A 20,297-nucleotide genomic window follows, 5' to 3' on the forward strand; every position below is an offset into this window, starting at 1 on the left:
AAGAAAGAAAGAAAAAAGTGAATGAATACCTTAATAAGTATGTAAATATATAAATAAATAAATAAATAAATAAATAAATAAATAAATAAATGAATGAAGGAAGGAAGTAGTAGATAAATGAGGCCTGTAAATAGTTGAAAAAATTGTCGGAACTTTTTGAACACGTAAAAATAGACCAACAGGACAAAGATATGGATTAATTAATAAACACAACACAGATATGACATGTCAATTGACTAGTCAAATCCTGTCACTTTCCCCAACTCATTTATAATGAGTTCCTTATTTTATGGTACCAAAAAAAAAATCCCAATTATTTGAGAGAGTACACACATTTCTGGACCCAGGTCTGAGTTAGTTGTAAAATGAAAGGAAGATTTGAAGGATGTCTATCTAGTGCTTGACACGAGAAGCTGTGTATCTTCACTCCTGTTTGTTTGTTAAACTTTTCAGCTGATTCTTTCGTTTATTTGGATTAATTCTTATAAGACAAGAAGAAGAAGAAGAAGAAGAAGAAGAAGAAGAAGAAGAAGAAGAAGAAGAAGAAGAAGAAGAAGAAGAAGAAGTAGAAGAAGAAGAAGAAGAAGAAGAAGAAGAAGAAGAAGAAGAAGAAGAAGAAGAAGAAGAAGAAGAAGAAGAAGAAGAAGAAGAAGAAGAAGAAGAAGAAGAAGAAGAAGAAGAAGAAGAAGAAGAAGAAGAAGAAGAAGAAGAAAAAGAAGAAGAAGAAGAAGAAGAAGAAGAAGAAGAAGAAGAAGAAGAAGAAGAAGAAAAAGGAAGAAGAAGAATGAAGAAGAAGAGGTGTCGTGTGTGAAGGAGGAAAGAGAAAAATTAAAAGAATCACAGTCGTGAGGAAAGTATATTTCCGCTGAGAGCTTTCGAGGAAGAATATATATATATATTTCGAGGAAAAATAATTATTTCGCATTATTTTTTTCCGATCGACATCTAGACTCAAACAAAGAATCCATAGGAAGGAAAAAAGAGAGACGGAGAAATGCATGTATGTCGGAAGCAAAATAGAGAGAAACTGCCCAGTCCGACACACGGTGTGCTTGCTAGTCATTTACTGACTAGGTGTGTGTTAGACGACTCGCACGAACTGCACAGCCCTCTCTCGCTGGCAGACAGGCAGTGACTACATCCACGTCTAGCGGAGCGTGTAGGTGGTATGATAATATAGCTAACTGATAGATGGTCTAGTTTTGATTTGTCTTTGATGCAACAAATAAAAAGTTTCTTTTCCTCTTTTTTTTTTTTTTTTTAAGTCAGCGTTCGAAACAGAATAAAATCTGATTTTTTTGAGGAACGAAATAAAACTCTTTTATTATCTTTTTGTTGGTTCTGTTCTTTGAAGTTACGAATTTTATTTTTACTATTAATTTTATTTATTATTTTTTTATATATTAGCACTTGACAGAATATATAGAGCAAAATCGTACTGTCGGAAATCCGACAATATTCGGAAGATTTATAGGCCTGATAAATAAATGAATACATAAATAAATAAATATAAATATATAAATTATTAAATCAATAAATGAATTATAAATGAATTAAAGAGAAGTAATTAATATATCATATATATATGATATTATATTATATATATATATATATATATATATATATATATATATTATATATATATATATATATATATTATATATATATATATATTATATATATTATATATATTATATATATATATATGTATGAGTCAAACAAATACAATCTCAGGACTGTCTTATCTGAACTACCACTTAATTGAAAGGTTCTCTCTGTGACAGAATTTTTGCTTTATAATTTCTACTGGTTAAATGAAATGAATAAGGGTGCCATCACATTTTCTTTTTTGCCTCTATTATGGTCAAGTAACCCCCCTCGCCCTAAATAAAATTATTTAAATCTTTATTTTTAAAAAATATTTAAGATGAATTCCAAACGTGTAATAAGTGGTTCATGATTAACAGTGCCAGTGAGCCATGTTTACCTTCTTTGCTGAGCATTTTGGGGAGATTCAAACAATTAATAAGATCGCAAATATTGATGCAAATAGTTGTTTGCTTTGGACAAGGAGGATCTGTTTTGTTTTGTTTTTAAGGGTTTTACAGTGCTTGCAACACATTAAGGTCATATCAGCGCCAGTAAAAAGGAAGAAAATGGGATAGTAAAAAGTTCTAGAATTACAATTAAAGTACAAAAGAAAAGGTAAGACAAAGGGGAACTGGTTCAAATAGGGAACATGTAGATTCCAAGAGCACACCGTCAAAGTACTTAGTTTGAGATCACCTAAAAGTCTCATCCAGACACAAGCACAGGTCCCAACTAAGAGGAATACACTCAAATGTTTACCAATCATATAATATAATATGTAAACTAAACATCATACAATGCATAACAGAGAGATGATTTACAAGGAAAAAAATATAATCTCCCAAAACTATAACTATACATTCGACTGTTTCCCTCCCAGCCAAGGATCTCCCCAAGGATCAGGATAAAACTAAGTAATCTCATTCCAAGACAATGACAGGAAACAATTGGAAAACGGGTATGGGGGGATAGAAGACACAGCATGTACCTCCCTGCCCACTATGGGAGGTCAGGATCCCCACCCAGGACAAGGAGGATCCATAACGATTGAAATTGTGCAGTTATAAAGTAAATATTGGGGGAAAAAAACAGGGGGTGGGAGGGGTTTATGAAATTTAATAATAAGTATTGCTTACCACAAAGTTTGTCAGATCCACAAGCAAGAAATAAAAGATTTGACATCATGTCAGACAATTTGGTATGACCTTTCATCTGAAATCCAATTTTAAAAGGGATAATAATGCTGAAAACTTATATAGTGTTGTACCTCCGAGACATCAGACACTAAATTACAAATTACTTTGGCTGGAACACACACACACACACACACATACACATATATATACACACACACACACACACAACAAACCTGACACCTATCTTGCTTCTCATACCATCTGCTTAAATAAAAACAGATAAGTTTTAAGGGAATTTTTTAAAATAGACAAAAGATTCTTTTCCACGAATGCTCTGTGGTAGGGTGTCTTCGAGGGACAACTAATTTGGTCAAATCACTGGCTGAAAATAAGGGAAAGGGTTTTGAATATCTTTCAATTAGTTCCGAAAGGTATGGAGGGGGGGGGGGGGGGGGGGGTTGGAGGACTTTCAAGACAAAAATACACTAAAATGAAAGCTTTGAATCAAATCCTTTTCTCAACAGGCAGCCACTGTAGGTCATGAAGCAGAAGTCTGGCAAAATCACGCCTACAGTTCATGAATACTAGTGCAGAAGCGCTGTTCTGGACAATCTGCAGACATCTCAGATTATGAGGAAGACAAAACATATAATCATGATTGTTGTCATTCTAAAGAACATAAGCTATATTTGTACTTTCAAACCAAGAATCTGTTCTGTCTTTGATCCGTGACAAAATTGGGAATGGATTGGTCACACCCTCTGCCCCAACAATCACATAAACAAACAGGCTTTGACCAGAAATTCACAAGGGAATAGAAGAAGGGGAAGGCCATTAACCCTCTCCTTACCAACCAAAGGAAAATCGTCACATTCGTTACGATCAAACCAGCACTTTTATCATTCAGCTTTCTTCTTAAAATCGTATAATTTAAATAAAAATGTTTTATTTTAGCTATAAAAATGTGACACTTTGTTGTACAGTTCATTTTGCTGATCAATATTATGCATAGAATGTATTTGTTGCTTTTCTGTTTGAGTAAGAAAAAACTATTTTTGTGTTGTGTGGGTGCGAAATTTCGGGAAAAATTCTGAAAATGGCTGGTAAGGAAAGGGTTAATCACACTCTCTGACAACAAATCACATAAACAAACAGGCTTTGACAAGGAATCCACAAGGAAAGAGAAGAAGGGGACGGCCATTAAGCCGCTGGAGGAATTTGAGGGACATAAAATCCCTTGAAGAGGATGATCTAAGAGAGAGTTGGATGGCAAACCCTTGTTGATGGGAATCCCAAGGGATCAAATAAGAAAGAATAGTTTCAAAAAATCAATAGACCTGCCTGCCCAACAATATTTCCTGGTATACAAATAATACTTGCACTAGATCTAGCAGACCCAGATACCTATTAGAGGCAAGGTGGACAGGGATATCAAAGCAAGAGCTCTATCAACTGAACTATCAGGACCTCCTACTCATTGTACACCTGAGTACTGTGAGAGAATGTAAGTAAAGAGCCTTTTCCAAGGACTCAACCCAGGACCTTCCGATCCGAAAGTTGAGTCATACCACAAGACCACATAGCAACACAAATTATTAAGTAAACGTAAAAAGTAAAAAAAAAATTGATGTCGCCCTCATCTGCTTGTGACATTTTAAACTGAAAATTCCATTGAGGGAAAATAACAATAAGCCTACCAGGTTATTTTGGAAGGAAATTTGAATAACAGACAATAATCCAGAGAGATATTCGTGAGATAGACTCGTCTCCTGATATAACTCCAAACTTGTGATACAACTGTTAATCACTGCATCCAGGGGCTGCTTGGAAACAAAAGGCCCTGTGAAATATAGAGAAAGAAGAGAAAGTTTAGCTTCTGGATACCTATAGATAAAAAAAAATCAACGTTGAGTTTTTATGAAGAACAAATTTCACTAAATATGTTGATATTTTTCTACAAAAGATTATGAGCCAATAGTGATACTTGACATGTGGGACACGACATGAAACGAAAGAAAGTGTGGACTGTAATCAGTTTTTTAATAAAAAAGATGTATAATAACTTCACAAAATAAAAAAAAAAGTACTTAACACGCAACATTTCAGAATTAAAACCCTTCTTCAGCCAATACCAAAACCAATTAAAATGGTAATATTTTTGCATAAAATTCTAATAGATGGGAGAAAAGGCCTTGAAGAATTTGAGCCCGAAACATTCTGCTTTACTTTAAGTATTTTGTGTTGGTTTTCAAGTCGTTATATTATTTTTGTTCAATGCTTAAAAAGCAACGAGAATGGCAGTTTAAAATAATTTTTTAAAAAAGAATAATAGATGCCATCAATGCCTTCCCGAACATTTGAATTAAATCTCTCCTTACCAACTATAAAGAACTGGACAAGTGCGCGTGAAAGGTGCCAGACAAAGCAAGAGAGAAAAATACAAGAAAAAAAAAAAATCCCCAAAAATCAGTGACCTCGACTTGGGATCGAACCTCAGACCTGATTACCGGTCAGACGTGCAACCATTACACCACAGAGGCTCCAGATAGTTGGGACAATTTTAATGCCTATATTCTTCACATCTTAATTTGATACTTACCAACTATAGGAACAACGACCCAGTCATTGTGATGCAACTAACATTTTTCCCAAAATTGGAATAATTTTAAAGATATAGTTGTGAGAAGTTAATGCTGAGATCTGTGGCTTATTTTGATGAACAAAGCAATGTCTAGTATGTACCTATTCCTATTGACAAATTAGGAAGGAGGCACTGGTGTCAGATAAATATCGGAAAAAAGTGTAAACGAAACAGTGCCAGGCAGGGCAAGAAAGAATAATACAAGTAAAAAAAAAAAGCATCCCAAAAATCAGTCTTCCTCGATCGGGGGTCGAACGTCAGATCTCCTGATTAATAGTCAGCTCGTCTTTTACAGATTTTGTTTAAAAAATTGATTTTTATGCTGGATTGGTAAAACATTTCATCAAATAAATGGTCAGAGAGAGAGAGAGAGAGAGAGAGAGAGAGAGAGAGAGTTAAAACCAATTTCCTTCAGTCACACGACATGAATTTTGAACGTCATTTCAGAATGTGTCTTTTCTTCTTTAGGTAAATAATATTGTTACAAAGGACTATTTTATCCCACCCACTTTCAATTGATGACAGTATAATATTGTAACAGAGGACTAATTCGTCAGACCCATTTACAATAGATGATTGTATAATATTGTGACAGATGACTCATTCAGCTGACCCATTTACAATAGATGATAGTATAATCTTGTGACAGATGACTCATTCATCTGACCCATTTACAATAGATGATAGTATAATATTGTAACAGATGACTCATTCATCCTACCCACTTACAATAAACGATAGTATAATATTGTGACAGATGACTCATTCATCCCACCTACTTTCAATAGATGATAGTATAATATTGTAACAGATGACTCATTCATCCCACCTACTTCCAATAGATGATAGTATAATATTGTAACAGATGACTCATTCATCCTACCCACTTACAATAAACGATGGTATAATATTGTAACAGATGACTCATTCATCCCACACATTTACAATAATATATGATGGAATAATATTACTATTTATAACTTAAAATATAAATAATGAAAAGAATAAATAAATGAGTTAATATAAATAAATAAAACGTTTCCATAGATAAACCCTAGTCAGCACACTTCTAAATGCTTCATTGACTAGTAGTTTCCTGTCAAGATCCTTTTATGTACTAAAACTGTTTTAATACCTGTCACTGCAAATAACCAGGATCTAATTCACAACTAAGTGAAATAAGACATTTGTGTAAAATGCCTAATCCAAGGACACAATGCCAATGCAATCTGGGTCACCCATAATCAAAAATATGACCAAACCTACTTCAATTCGTGTCAAATATAAGAAAATATGTCATCTACTACAAATCCACAAATAGGTGTAGATTGAATATGATGTGTTCAGCAGAGAGTAAAGTGGATCCATCTGACTAAACGGCGTCATGCCTCCCCTATAAATACAGGCTAGATACTGGATTTACCTTGACCAAGATGAGTCAGAAAGGATGTCATCATCCTCCAAATGAATGGTGACTGGGATTCATCAACACTCAATCCATCTACTCCTGCATTTCCTGCAGCAATCTCAGAGATCTTTGCATGGATATCAGACGTAGCAAGAACCTTTGCACAGGCTGGAATCAATTCCACATGCCAAATCAGGTGTTCGATAAACTGACACATTATGATTAGTGATGATGCCGATGATAAAGCCTGAAGAGAGAACATCAAATTTACAATGTGGACATCTATGGTTTTGACTACACACAAAAAGACATTCCCTGACCATCTATATTTACAATGTAAAAATCTATGGTTTTGACTTGTACACATAAAGACATTCCCTGACCATCTATATTTACAATGCAGTTATCTGCGGTTTTGACTAGTACACAGAAATGTATTCCCTGACCATCTATATTTACAATGTAAAAATCTATGGTTTTGACTAGTACACATAAGGACATTCCCTGACCATCTATGTTTACAATGCAGTTATCTACGGTTTTGACTAGTACACAGAAATATATTCCCTGACCATCTATATGTACAATGTGGAAATCTGTGGTTTTGACTAAAACTAGATCCAAGTCTTTACCATGTTTGTGATCTTGAAAATCAATCCGATGGATGTCCCCATGATACAGATGAAGACAAAAATTTAGTTTTAAAGTCAAAACCATCCCAAAAAAATTGATTTAAATAGTTCATGAAATTCTATTTACTGCTTTCAATGAAAGTATTTAATTACATTTATATTGAACAATTTATACAAGATTTTCATTGTGATTTGCCTTTCACTTAGTGAGGGAGTCTCTCTCCCTCCCCTCTCTCTTTCTCTTTAGAGAGAGGGGGTGCGGATGAAAATTGGCAGTCTTTCTCAAACCTTATCAATACAAAGAATGTGGGTTTTTTACTATAAATACGAACATTTAAAAAGAAAAAAAAAAACTTTCACGTAGGGCAATATCCACCTAACGTGCTAAGGTATTTTACAATAGATCCCAAGCCAACAGCAACATTTAACATGGAGGCCAAGCTATGGCACTATTACAATATTTTTCCAATAGAGACAACACCATCATCACCCAGGCACTGCATATACATCTGAGATTAGTAGAAGAATGTGAGTTAAGAGCCTTTCCCAAGGACTCAATTTTATAGGGAGCACAATAGGAGTCGAACCAGAGACTAAGACGGCCAAAGGAGAGCGTCTTACAAGCATGCATTTACCTTTGTAGCTGTAGTCAAAAACTCTATCGCATCTCGTTCATCCACATACTGCAGCAAGCTGAACGAGGAAATGATTAAGTCTTCAGTAAACTCCATGTTAGGCCTTTTATTTGACTGCTGTTCCCCATCCATGATGAATTTTAGCAGAGACGAATACAAGAAATTCATGAACTCATTTGAGCCATCTTTTAAGTACAGATTTTGCATTTTCTCATCTGTTTCCAAACCTTCAACATTTTTCACTTTAGGCTTGGACCTCAACTCCTCCAAGATTTCCTGTTTGAAGTTATCAGCCCGATCATTGAGTCTCCTTGCCGCCTCAGCTGGAAAATGTATCATGGAAACATTTTTGAACAAGTGAAAATATTCTAAAGCATCAAACTCAGCAGCAAGATAAAATGAAGTAACTAGAAGATCTGAAATAAAGTTTTCCATGCTTTGAGATAGAGACTTTCTCTCTGTTTTACGTTGAATCATCTCTTTGTCTGAAAAATATTCCTGTGTTGAGAATCTGACTTTATCTTTTTTGGCATCTCCAGATTGTGGTTGTTGAAATACAAGACCTTTGACCAAAGATGAAAGACGAGTAAAGAATGTGTTGACGGGTCGGGCACTTTTCAAATTCTCTGAACCAGATTCCCATTCTGCAGTGAAATAGGACAGGAGGTGGTCACGTGTGAATACGGATAATTCCCTCCAGAACTCTTTTTCTATGTCAGGATGTTGATTTTCTAGAAAAGTGAACAATGGAGTTAACTGATGATACAAAGGAGATTTGGCCAGAGTTGATTTGGGATCTGTCAGGGAAGCTTCCACAACTACTAGGATCTGAAAATAAAAAAATGAATAACATATTCCTTTAATCAACTTCAGTGAGAATTTTTCTCTTTAATTCTACCATTAGAAAAGACCAAATTTTCGAAAAATAAAACGATGGCGACCTAGGGTCTCTTGGTTGAGAATGCGGTGTCTTACAACCACACCATTGAGAGTACTTTGTCATTTCAATTACTACAATTAATAATGTTATTGCTATTACTATCTTTACTACTTCTGCTACTGCTACTACTACTACTACTTTTTTGAGGCATGGTAAGCTTAAACTCACCCCTTTGCCTCCCGTCAACTGTCCCTTAAATAGTGAGGGATGCGGCTGTTTGGTCTAGTGGTATGACACTCACATTCGGGTTGGAAGGTCTGGGATTCGAGCCTCGCTCGGCGCATAGTTGAGTCCTTGGAAAAGACTCTTTACTCACATTCTCTCACCATAACCAAGTGTAAAATGAGTACCTGGCCATTAACAGCATTGTCTCTGTCCAAAACAAAAATGTAATATCGGCTAACAGCCACCATGCATCGTTCTAAATGTTAAGTGTTGCTGTTGGATAGGGACCCCCTGTAAAGCGCTGTGAGAACGTTTATTGGATATTGCGCTCTGTAAAAGCTCAAACTCAAGGGATCCAAATGTGGTCAACTCCAGACTCAATCGTTTATGTCCCAAGAAATGGTGATAGAACGTTACACTACAACCATTTATGTGGAAACCAACTTATTGATACAAAGTGTCATGAATTATTTATAAAATTTCAAAAAAATGTATCAACGATTAATTAATTTTTAAAATGAAATAGTTTTAATTTAGTTACCTGGTCATGAATAATGCTGTGAACGACTGTTTCATTACCAATATCACCAGAATGAACAGCGTTTTTAATGTAGTAATGGATGCATTCTAGAAAAGACCTCACCAGAGCTGACATGGAAGACGGGCTATTGATGAGATTCTCCTGGGTCAATCTTGAGCAAAATGGAATAAAAAAAAATAAAAAAAGAACAATCTGACTTCATTATTCCCAAAATAGCATTGCATCTTTGTTTGTGTGTTAGTGTGTGTGTGTGTGTGTGTGTATGTATGTATGTATGTATGTGTGTGTGCCTGTGTGTATGCGTGCCTGTGTGTGTGAACCTTGTTTTAGTAAACAAAGGTTGCAGTTTACGACGAGAAGAAGAAGAAGAAGAAGAAGAAGAAGAAGAAGAAGAAGAAGAGGAAGAAGAAGAAGAAGATGAAAGAAGAGAGAAGAAGAAGAGAAGAAGAATGAAGAAGAATAAAGATCAATGTATGAAAAAGAAGAAGAAAAACATAGTGGAAAAGAATGAAGAAAGAGAGAAGAAAAGATTAGAAAATGAAAGATAGAAGAAGAAAAGAAGAATGGAGAAGAAGAAGATGATTAAGAAAAGAAGAAGAAGGTAAGAGAAGATGAAGAGAGAAGAAAGAAGAATGAAGGAAGATAGAGAGATGGAAGAGAAATGAAAAGAAGAAGAAGAAGAAGAAGAAGAAGAAGAAGATATGAGAAGAATAGAAGAGAAGAAGAAGAAGAAGAATGTGAAGGAATGAAGTAAGAAGTAGAAGAAGAGAAGATGTGATAGAAGAATGAAGAGAAGAGTAGTTGAAGAAGAAGAAAGAAAGAAGAAGAGTAGAAGAAGAAGAGAAGAAGAAGAAGAAGAAGAAGGAAAAGAAGAAGAAGAAGAAGAGAAGAAGAAGAAGAAGAAGAAGAAGAAGAAGAAGAAGAAGAAGAAGAAGAGAAGAAGAAGAAGAAGAAGAAGAAGAAGAAGAAGAAGAAGAAGAAGAAGAAGAAGAAGAAGAAGAGAAGAAGAAGAAGAAGAAGAAGAAGAAGAAAGAAGAAGAAGAAGAAGAAGAAGAGAAGAGAAGAAGAAGAAGAAGAAGAAGAAGAAGAAGAAGAAGAAGAAGAAGAAGAAGAAGAAGAAGGAAGAAGAAGAAGAAGAAGAAAGAAGAAGAAGAAGAAGAAGAAGAAGAAGAAGAAGAAGAAGAAGAAGAAGAAGAAGAAAGAAGAAGAAGAAGAGAAGAAGAAGAAGAAGAAGAAGAAGAAGAAGAAGAAGAAGAAAAAAGGAAAAAGAAGAAGAAGAAGAAGAAGAAGAAGAAGAAGAAGAAGAAGAAGAAGAAGAAGAAGAAGAAAAAGAAATTCAGAAATAAATTTAAAATGATCAATGAGTGAAATCCTGACGGAAATATAAATACAATGAGTGAAATCCTAATGAACATATACATATATAGTGAGTGAAATCCGAATGGACATATACATATAGCCAGTGAAATCCTAATGGGCATATACATATAGTGAGTGAAATCCTAATGGATATATATGCATATAGTGAGTAAAATCCTAATGGATATATACATACAGTAAGTGAAATCCTAATGGGCATATACATATAGTGAGTGAAATCCTAATGGATATATATGCATATAGTGAGTGAAATCCTAATGGATATATACATACAGTAAGTGAAATCCTAATGGATCTATTCATACAGTGAGTGAAATCCTAATTGACATAATATAGATATAGTGAGTGAAATCCTAATGGACATTACATATAGTGAGGGAAATCCTAATGGGCATATGTATATAGTGAGTGAAATCCTAATGGATATTTACATATAGTGAGTGAAATTCTAATGGATATAGACATAGCACGAATGAAATCCTAATGGACATTTACATATAGTGAATGAAATTCTAATGGATATATACGTACCCTTGACGGAATGATTCAAACAGAAGATTAAGATTCCTTTCAGGCAATTTACTCAACAATGGTAACAGACATGGAGCTACAATTTCCGCATATCCACCACATCCACTTTCTAGAACAGTCTTAAGCTTTGGCCACACTGCTTTCTGCCAATTCACATGTTGCCAACAATCCTAAATACCAGATAAATATATTTGGCTCAATGAAAGGATATTTCAAATAGTAAATTATGCTCGAAAAAAAATGAAGTGTTTTTGTTATTTTTTAAACCTCTTGATCCCTACTTCTAATGTTGAGATATTGAGCATTATTTTTTCTTGAATCCCTCTTTGGGTCTATTATTCTATTGTGATTAAACTCCCGTCTGATATCAATTTTTGGGTCTATTATTTTATTGTGATTAAACTCCCATCTGATATCAACTTATGGGTCTATTATTTTATTGTGATTAAACTCCCATCTGATATCAACTTATGGGTCTATTATTTTATTGTGATTAAACTCCCATCTGATATCAACTTTTGGGTCTAATATTTTATTGTGATAAACTCCCATCTGATATAAATTTTTGGGTCTAATATTTTATTGTGATTAAACTTCCATTATATATCATTAGACACTTATAATGAACTAATGTTTCAATTTAGCTCAAGGATAAAAAATCTCAAAATTCGAACAATTTATTGAATGAGTTTTAAAAATCCACTCTTCAAATAATATTTCTTCCATGAGTGAATATGCTGTGAAGAAAAAAATAATCATGACCTACCATTTCATTATGACTTCCCCTAAATTGACATTTTCCATATTTGACCTCAATTTTACATTCGAGAAATAAAAATTAGAATTGTTATTAAAAGTGTTTATGAAATCAAACATTATGCCGCAACCCATATGTAATGGCTCTCAATTAATTATATTACTAGTATAAATATGAACAACCAATATGTAATCTGTGAGATTAATTATATTAGAAGTATAAATATTACTTAAGCAATCAATTTGTAATGCCTGTGAGAATAGTCAAATTACTAGTGTAAATATTACTTCATCATCTCGGAATAAAATCACAGATTTTAAAAGATCCTTGAAATTTGTAAGACCCCTAACAAACTAGAGGTGATCTGCACAGTTCATGTTCAACGTCTTAATCTGCAAAAGGTGAATTACACATAACTGCAGATTTTACACAAATCATGTGGTGACTTTCTCCATTATTGTGTCATTGAGTTGAGAGATAAATGTTTAGTGTTCGATCAAATATGCTGATGTTGGTAATATCTAAGATTTCTGGTGGGAGAAAGTTCCAATCCTTGACAGTTATTAGAACAAAATATTTTTATGTGTTGGTTCTGTGTGTTGGAATGGTGAATTTACTGCAATGACAATTTCTTGTGTATGTCCAGTGTTGCGTAGTACAATATTGTGCTTGAGTTATTACAATACAAAACTACTTACCTCATGGGCATTAATGAGACACAGTAATGCTTCCCAAATATAAGACACCAGGGAGGAATCCTTTGAATCGATAAAGGAAAAGACGAGTGGTGATATTTTGCTGATGAAATCATTCGACACAGATGGGCAGTGTTGACATACACAGGATAAAACACTCAGAACTCCTCCATTGATCTGACAGAACCAACAGATGAAAACTCAAAGTCAATGGATGCAGATGTTAGAATTAAAACTATGTTCATCATATCTTTGGGTTTTTAAAAAATCTAATACAATGTGATAATGAATCTTTCATTGTATACCGACCTACCTAGGAGACATTGGGACGACATGAATAATGGGAGAAGGGGTAGGAAACATTGAGAACATAAGAATAGAATATGAGAAAAGTGGGAGAAGGTTAGGAGATACAGAGCAGATAAGAATAGTGAAAAACAGGTAGCAGATACTGAAAAGACAAGAATAATGGGAGAAAGAGGGGGAAGGGTATGAGACACTGAGAAGAAAAGAATAGTGGGAGAAGGGTAGGAGATACTTGGAAGATAAGAATAGTGGGAGAAGGGTAGGAGACATTGAAAAGATAAGAATAGAATATGAGAATAGTGGGAGAAAGAAAAGTGGGAGAAGGTTAGGAGACAAAGAAGATAAGAAAAGTGAAAAACAGGTAGGAGACACTGAGAAGATAAGAATAATGGGAGAAAGAGGGGAAAGGGTAGGCAACAATGAGAAGATAAAAATAGTGGGAGAAGGGTAGGAGACACTAAGAAGATAATCCTGGGAGAAGGGTAGGAGACACTGAGAAGATAAGAATAATGGGAGAATGATAGGAGATAAGAGGCAGTTTAGTTTGTTTATTTTTAAGGGTTTTACGGCGCTTGCAACACATTAAAGTCATATCAGTGCCAGTAATAGGAAGAAAATGGGAAAGTAAAAAGTTCTAGAATTACAATTAAAACACCCAAGAAAAAAGTAAGACAAAGGGGAATTGGTTCAAATAGGGAACAGATAAAGATTCCTAGAGCATACCATCAATGTGCTAAGTTAGAGATCACATAAAACTCTCATCCAGACACAAGCACAAGATCCCACTAAAGAGGAATACACTCAAATCTTTAAATTTTAAATTCAAAATAACAAATATAACAATACATAACAGTGAGATAATCTACAAGGAAAAAAATACAATCTCCCAAAACAATAACTATACATTTGACTGTTTCCTTCCCAGCCAGGGCCAGGACAAAACCAAGTAATCCCATTCAAATACAAAGACAGAAAGCAAATTGGAAAACTGATATAAGGGAATATAAGACACAGGAGTGCCACCCTGCCTATTATGGGAGGCCAGGAACCCAGAGGCAGTTTAGGGGAGAGGGGGGATTACAATGGAATTCAACCCTCACGCACATGACTTTAAATACAAGGGACATAGAAATCGCACGTCTGGAAGGAACAGGATAAATCTATTTTTATTAATTTAATACTAGAATAAATTGAGCTTTTTTATCAAGTGCAATATCCACTTAACGTCCTCAAAGTGCTTTACAAGGGCTCCCTGACCAACAGCAACACTTGAAAATCATTATCAATCTGAGCATGTTTTGACTTTTATACATACTGATCGTGTGACATGTAAAAAAGTTCTAGCCAGCATGAAGAATATAAAGTACTGATTTTCTTTGTCTAGAACCAAGCTGCTGGTTGCTGCGCGAATGTGACATCAGACTATTGAATCCAATTGGCAGTCTGGCATGACAAGAATGTCCGTTACTGGCACTCAAGTCTCCAAAAATGTGAACAAAGTTAATATAGCTCTATAAGAGTCTATCAGTATTATTAATATAGCTACTTTGTCTATAATTTTTGGTGACTTTGAGAATTTGTCCAAAAGATTCTTTAGCTGCAGGTCCCTCAGTTTTGCTTTTTTTTTATTGACATTTGTTAGTTTTTAACCCAGAGAAACCGGTGAAACCGAGATCTTTTCTGTAATTCTTCCAATTATAAAATGTTGATGTCTTGTATGACAAAACATTAGAGAAAAAAACATTCTGGCACAGCTTTGAGATCTATTTCAGCAAAAGTACATCTGAATCATGGGTAATTCTCAACATCAATAAATGGAATGATCAATTATCAAAAAATTAGAAAAGGTGGGGGGGTTTTTTTGTTCTTATTTATGGTTTTACAGCACTTGAAACACATTAAGGTCATTTCAGTGCGAGTAAAAAGGAAGAAAATGGGATAGTAATAAGTTCTAGAATTACAATTAAAGCACCCAAGAAAAGGTAAGACAAAGGGGTAATGGTTCAAAATAAGAAACAGAAGCAGATTCCAAGAGCACACAATCAAAGTATGTACTTAGTTTGAGATCACCTAAAAATGTCATCCAAACACAAGCACAGATCCCCACTAAGAGGAATACACTCAGATGTTTACAAATCATAAATAATATGTAAATAAAACTTAATACAGTGCATAACAGGCAGATGATTAACAAGAAAAAAAAATATCATCTCCCAAAACCCTAACTATACATTTGATTGTTTCCGTCCCAGCCAGGGCCAGGACAAAACCAAGTAAACTCATTCCAAGACAAAGACAGAAAGCAAGTTGGAAAACAGATACAAGGGGATAGAAGACACAGTAAGTACCTCTCTGCCCACTATGGGAGGTCAGGAACATTGACAGACAAATACAATTAAAAATCTTCCCAATTCAGCCAGCCTCAACTGGTGATTGAATATCAGATCTCTAGATTAATGGTCAAGCATGCTATCGCTAGCATTACAATCCCTAAAAGGTTTATATTTGTTTGATAAAGCACCTCAATGAGACAAGAATCAATTAAGATCCCATTCAATACAAAAGACAACTAACCAAGGTGACTGATGACTTGGCATGCTTCCAAAAGGCAGGGCTACTAAGCAGGACCTTTAAATGAGTTTCCAAGGCACTGGAATCAGAAGAGTCCTTGAATAAAACTGTGATCATTTTCCGCATTGCATGAAGACTGGAAGAGACGACCCGTTGATATTTGCCTGTCATATCTTCCTCACTTGTTGTTCTTTATTAAAAAGAAAAGGAAAAATAAGTACATATATAAAAGAATTACTTTTATTATTTTTATTCGTACTGAGGAGAAATATTTCTATCTCCAGAAAAGACAGAGATAAGCATGGCATGAACAGTAAGCAAAAGGGGATTTGTTTCTAGTTCAGGAAAGAAAAGAAAAAACAACAAAATCTGACAGTGTGAGTTTCAAACTCGTCCACTTGGTCATTCCCTTTCCCCCATATTAAAAAAAAAGATGATGAATCAATTAAGATTTTTTAATCAAAACTGGTCTTTTTGCTGTATAGAGTTTTTGGATTCACACTTTGGATAACAGGTAGATCAATTGCTTTCCAATATTAGAAAAGGAAACTGGTCTTTTGCTAAGCTCCAAGTTCAAAATTAGAATCGCCACAGATTTATAATTCGCTTACTGGTTGGTGGGATGACCAACAATTTTGTCTTTTAATCGACCACTCTGAGAATCCTATTTGTTCATTTCACAAATCAGTTTAAACCTCTTGATCCACAGGTGGATTACGTTTATTTTTTTAATATTAGATTTTCCTGATAGCTGTTATCCTTTTATAACAACAGCAATAATAAAAATAATAATAATAATAATAATAATAATAATAATGATAATAATAAATAATAATAATAATAATAATAATAATAATAATAATAATAATAATAATAATAATAATAATAATATATTAATAATAATAATATTAATAATAATAATAATAATAATAATAATAATAATAATAATAATAATAATAATAATAATAATAATAATATAATAATAATAATTAATAATAATAATAATAATAATAATAATAACAATAATAATACAGTGCAACCTCTGGATAGCGACACCCCTGAACAGCGACATTAACCTCTGGTCCCAAATTTTTTGCTAGATGTTATTAGTAATAAAACCCCCCAAATAGCGACATACATTTCAGCAAAACCCCTGTTTAGCGACATTTTTATAGCAACAAACAGCATTTGAAACCTATGCTTGAAAACCGACCTTTGTCATCTCGTACTCATAACCATAGACCTGTAAATGAGCTCTATAAAAATTGACTGAAACTCGACAAACTGAAGATTCAATTATTTTTTTTAAAATAAGGGCATCATTGGAGAGCAGAGTGATAAATACAATACATTAAAATGGTGGGTGTTATTTCTTACTGGAAGTATGACTGCCATAATTTGATGTAGAAGGAATGCTAAATAAGCATGTCATTCATATAGGTAAAGATGACTTCATCAAAGTCATATTCCTGCCTCTGGAATTTTTTTGACATAGTCAGAAAAATAATCACCATTATCATCTTTAACTTCTAGCCATGACCAATTGAATTTATTCCTCACATCTTTATCGATGCTCGACAAGTCTGAATTGAATTGCGATCCACGACCAGCTCAGCCATTGTGAGAACATTAGAATAATGTAGCAATGAGCAAACTTGATTTTCAATCAGTAAATGACAGAAAAAAAAAAACTTAAATAAATATGACTTCAGGCCAATACACTGAATTATTAAGTAGAAGTGAATTATCAAGAAGAAACTTCGGCAGGCGTAGCGGAAAAATTCAAAGAATCGAAATGAAGGTAAATCGCCACAAAAGAGCAAGCTCGCTTGGGCTTGAGCAAAACAATGGCAGAAAACGTCCTGATTTGCACGGGAATTAATTAGGCTACTTACCATTGTTCCTTATAATCAGGTACTCAATCAGTGAAGAAACGATCAACCAGTTTGTTTACAACGTGAGGCAATCGAAATGTGCTTGTAGTTGTAGCAATCTATCCTAACTTTCGATTTGAAGGTGTCTACATAACGTACTTCTGGCATTCGCAATTTACTTTATCATAGTTTTGAGACTCGCCAGGTAAATGTGGTCAATTTTGGCTTAGATGAAACAGTGAAATTTATCGCTCGGTGGCTCAGTTAAAATTGGCTACAGTTGGGATCACGACGGGTTTGGAAAGTGAAAAAATAATTTAACGAAGGATGTGTGAAAATACCCAGGGAAGTGTTCAGACACGCCTTTTATAAAAAGCGTCGCTTAGTTTTGGCAATATATACATCGTTAATATAAACGGTCCCCATGAGCTATACGTAGCGCTGTGGAACACTCCTAATTACTTTACGGTCATGGACTACGATTTGTGAATTCTTTCTTTTTTTATTTATTTCTTTCTTTCTTTCCTTTTTTTAAATATTTGAATTTGACAAATTGACTGATTTCAGTTAATTGACTGAGAATTTACAGGTCTATAACCAATTTAAAAAAAGGCCTTCTCCCCCTCCCATTGAGATCGTTTGTTACCAACCAATCAGAACACAATATGTTTACTACACTGCGTGGAATCAGCACCAGTTCATAAGGAACCACAGCAAAATAAGATTATCAATGTATGGAGGGTCCATTTTCTGTTAACTATCTGTCTGAGGTCAGTGATGGGGGTTAACTGATATGATATCAGGCAATGCTGTGTCCATGGCGGCATTTTTAGATATTTATGGTCTTACATTATAATACACGTTGGGATAGCCGGGAAAACAATGACAGCCTCTTTCACTTTATTGTTTTCATTTATGTTTTTCTAAACATCAGTCCAAATTTGATATTATTGTGGCTATAACCTAGTTGTTGTTTTTTTATTTATTTTTTTTTTTGGGGGGGGGGGGGGGGGGGGGGTTTATAATGCTGTAAGATGTAATTCTACTAATTTTAAGTGCTTGAAAATTATGGTGCACTTAAAAATTTTAGTATTCAAATCTCATCATCAGCATCGCATGGATTTTAATTAATACTACACATTAAAAGTAGATGTGAGCATCTGTGTTCTTGTACAATTTTATCATATTGGTACTCGATTTTCTTCAGTTATATTAGTTTTGTTAAATCGCGTTGGAGCAGTTTATACCATGAAAACAATGACAATACACATTGGAGAATGAAAGCGTAACTGGTATGACCTTTGTAAACAGGAGAAATACACATTCTAACGTCATTAGGACGTGTCTTCTCTCAGGCACTGATCCGCGCATTGCTCTGAATGTATTCATGGGTCTCAACATGCCCCCTTTTTGCACCATCTTTAAAACCCGATAACGACACCCCTGGATAATGACAAAATTTTACGGCCCCAGGCAATGTCGTTATCCAGAGGTTGCACTGTAATAATAATAATAATAATAATAATATTAATAATGATAATAATAATAATAGTAGTAGTAGTAGTAGTAGTAGTAGTAGTAAAAGGAGGAGGAGGAGGAGGAGGAGGAGGAGGAGGAGGAGGAGGAGGAGGAGGAGGAGTAGTAGTAGGAGGAGTAGTAGTAGTAGTAGGAGTAGTAGTAGTGGTAGTAGTAGTAGTAGTAGTAGTAGTAGTAGTAGTAGTAGTAGTAGTAGTAGTAGTAGTAGTAGTAGTAGTAGTAGTAGGAATAGTAGTAGTAGTAGTAGTAGTAGTAGTAGTAGTAGTAGTAGTAGTAGTAGTAGTAGTAGTAGTAGTAGTAGTAGTAGTAGTAGTAGTAGTAGTAGTAGTAGTAGTAGTAGTAGTAGTAATCCCTTTCTGACAACTGGTATACCATAAATAACATAATACCAATATCATTATAAAGACACAAACTGCTTACAACGGATCACTCAAGGTCTGGGCTGTCTGGACCGTTATGTTGTTGATGAGGAACTGAAAATTAAAACAAATATTAAATTCTGAAACCAGGTGAAAATACACATTGGAAGCGGTGTGTGGTTTACACAGAATTCTGATAGCCAGTTGATTAAAAGAGAGCGATGAAGCAAATAAAACAAAGCATATTCACACACACACACATACACACTTTATCCCCCCTCCCTCCTTCCCTCTCTCTGGGTGTCTGTGTGTGTGTGTGTGTGTATGTGTGAGCGTATGTGTGTTTGGATGTGATTGTGTATTAGCCTTAAAAACAAACAAGGAATCTTTCAGCAATCTTTGGAAACTGTTAGATCATTTCAGCACCAGTAAAAAGGAAGAAAAAGGGATAGCTTGGGGGCAGCGTGACTCAGCGGTACGGCCTTTGATTCATACCCAAAAGGTAGCAAGTTCGATCAACCACCGCTGCACTGTGTGACCTTTAGCAAGTCACCTGTCCTAGCTCAATTTGCGGTGCTGCAAAGCGCTGACGCATGGGTT

At 34.6% G+C, this 20,297-nt stretch overlaps 1 protein-coding gene across 1 annotated transcript in view; it reads right to left on the bottom strand.

Annotated features, from left to right (window-relative positions):
• Positions 1 to 20,297, bottom strand: part of LOC144968208 (E3 ubiquitin-protein ligase listerin-like) — a 57,410-nt gene that overhangs the window by 28,616 nt on the left and 8,497 nt on the right. The window contains exons 5-13 of the mRNA XM_078906328.1: positions 19,759 to 19,811; positions 15,932 to 16,118; positions 13,055 to 13,228; positions 11,600 to 11,769; positions 9,689 to 9,839; positions 8,043 to 8,870; positions 6,791 to 7,022; positions 4,424 to 4,566; positions 2,727 to 2,802 (exon numbers count right to left, since the gene is read on the bottom strand). Coding sequence (XP_078762454.1) covers positions 2,727 to 2,802; positions 4,424 to 4,566; positions 6,791 to 7,022; positions 8,043 to 8,870; positions 9,689 to 9,839; positions 11,600 to 11,769; positions 13,055 to 13,228; positions 15,932 to 16,118; positions 19,759 to 19,811 — 2,014 coding nt within the window. The remainder of the gene's footprint in view (positions 1 to 2,726; positions 2,803 to 4,423; positions 4,567 to 6,790; positions 7,023 to 8,042; positions 8,871 to 9,688; positions 9,840 to 11,599; positions 11,770 to 13,054; positions 13,229 to 15,931; positions 16,119 to 19,758; positions 19,812 to 20,297) is intronic.

Source organism: Berghia stephanieae, chromosome 3 (assembly GCF_034508935.2).
Source record: "Berghia stephanieae isolate SIO BIC M18660-M18661 chromosome 3, UCSD_Bste_1.3, whole genome shotgun sequence".
NCBI classification, from domain to species: domain Eukaryota; kingdom Metazoa; phylum Mollusca; class Gastropoda; order Nudibranchia; family Aeolidiidae; genus Berghia; species Berghia stephanieae.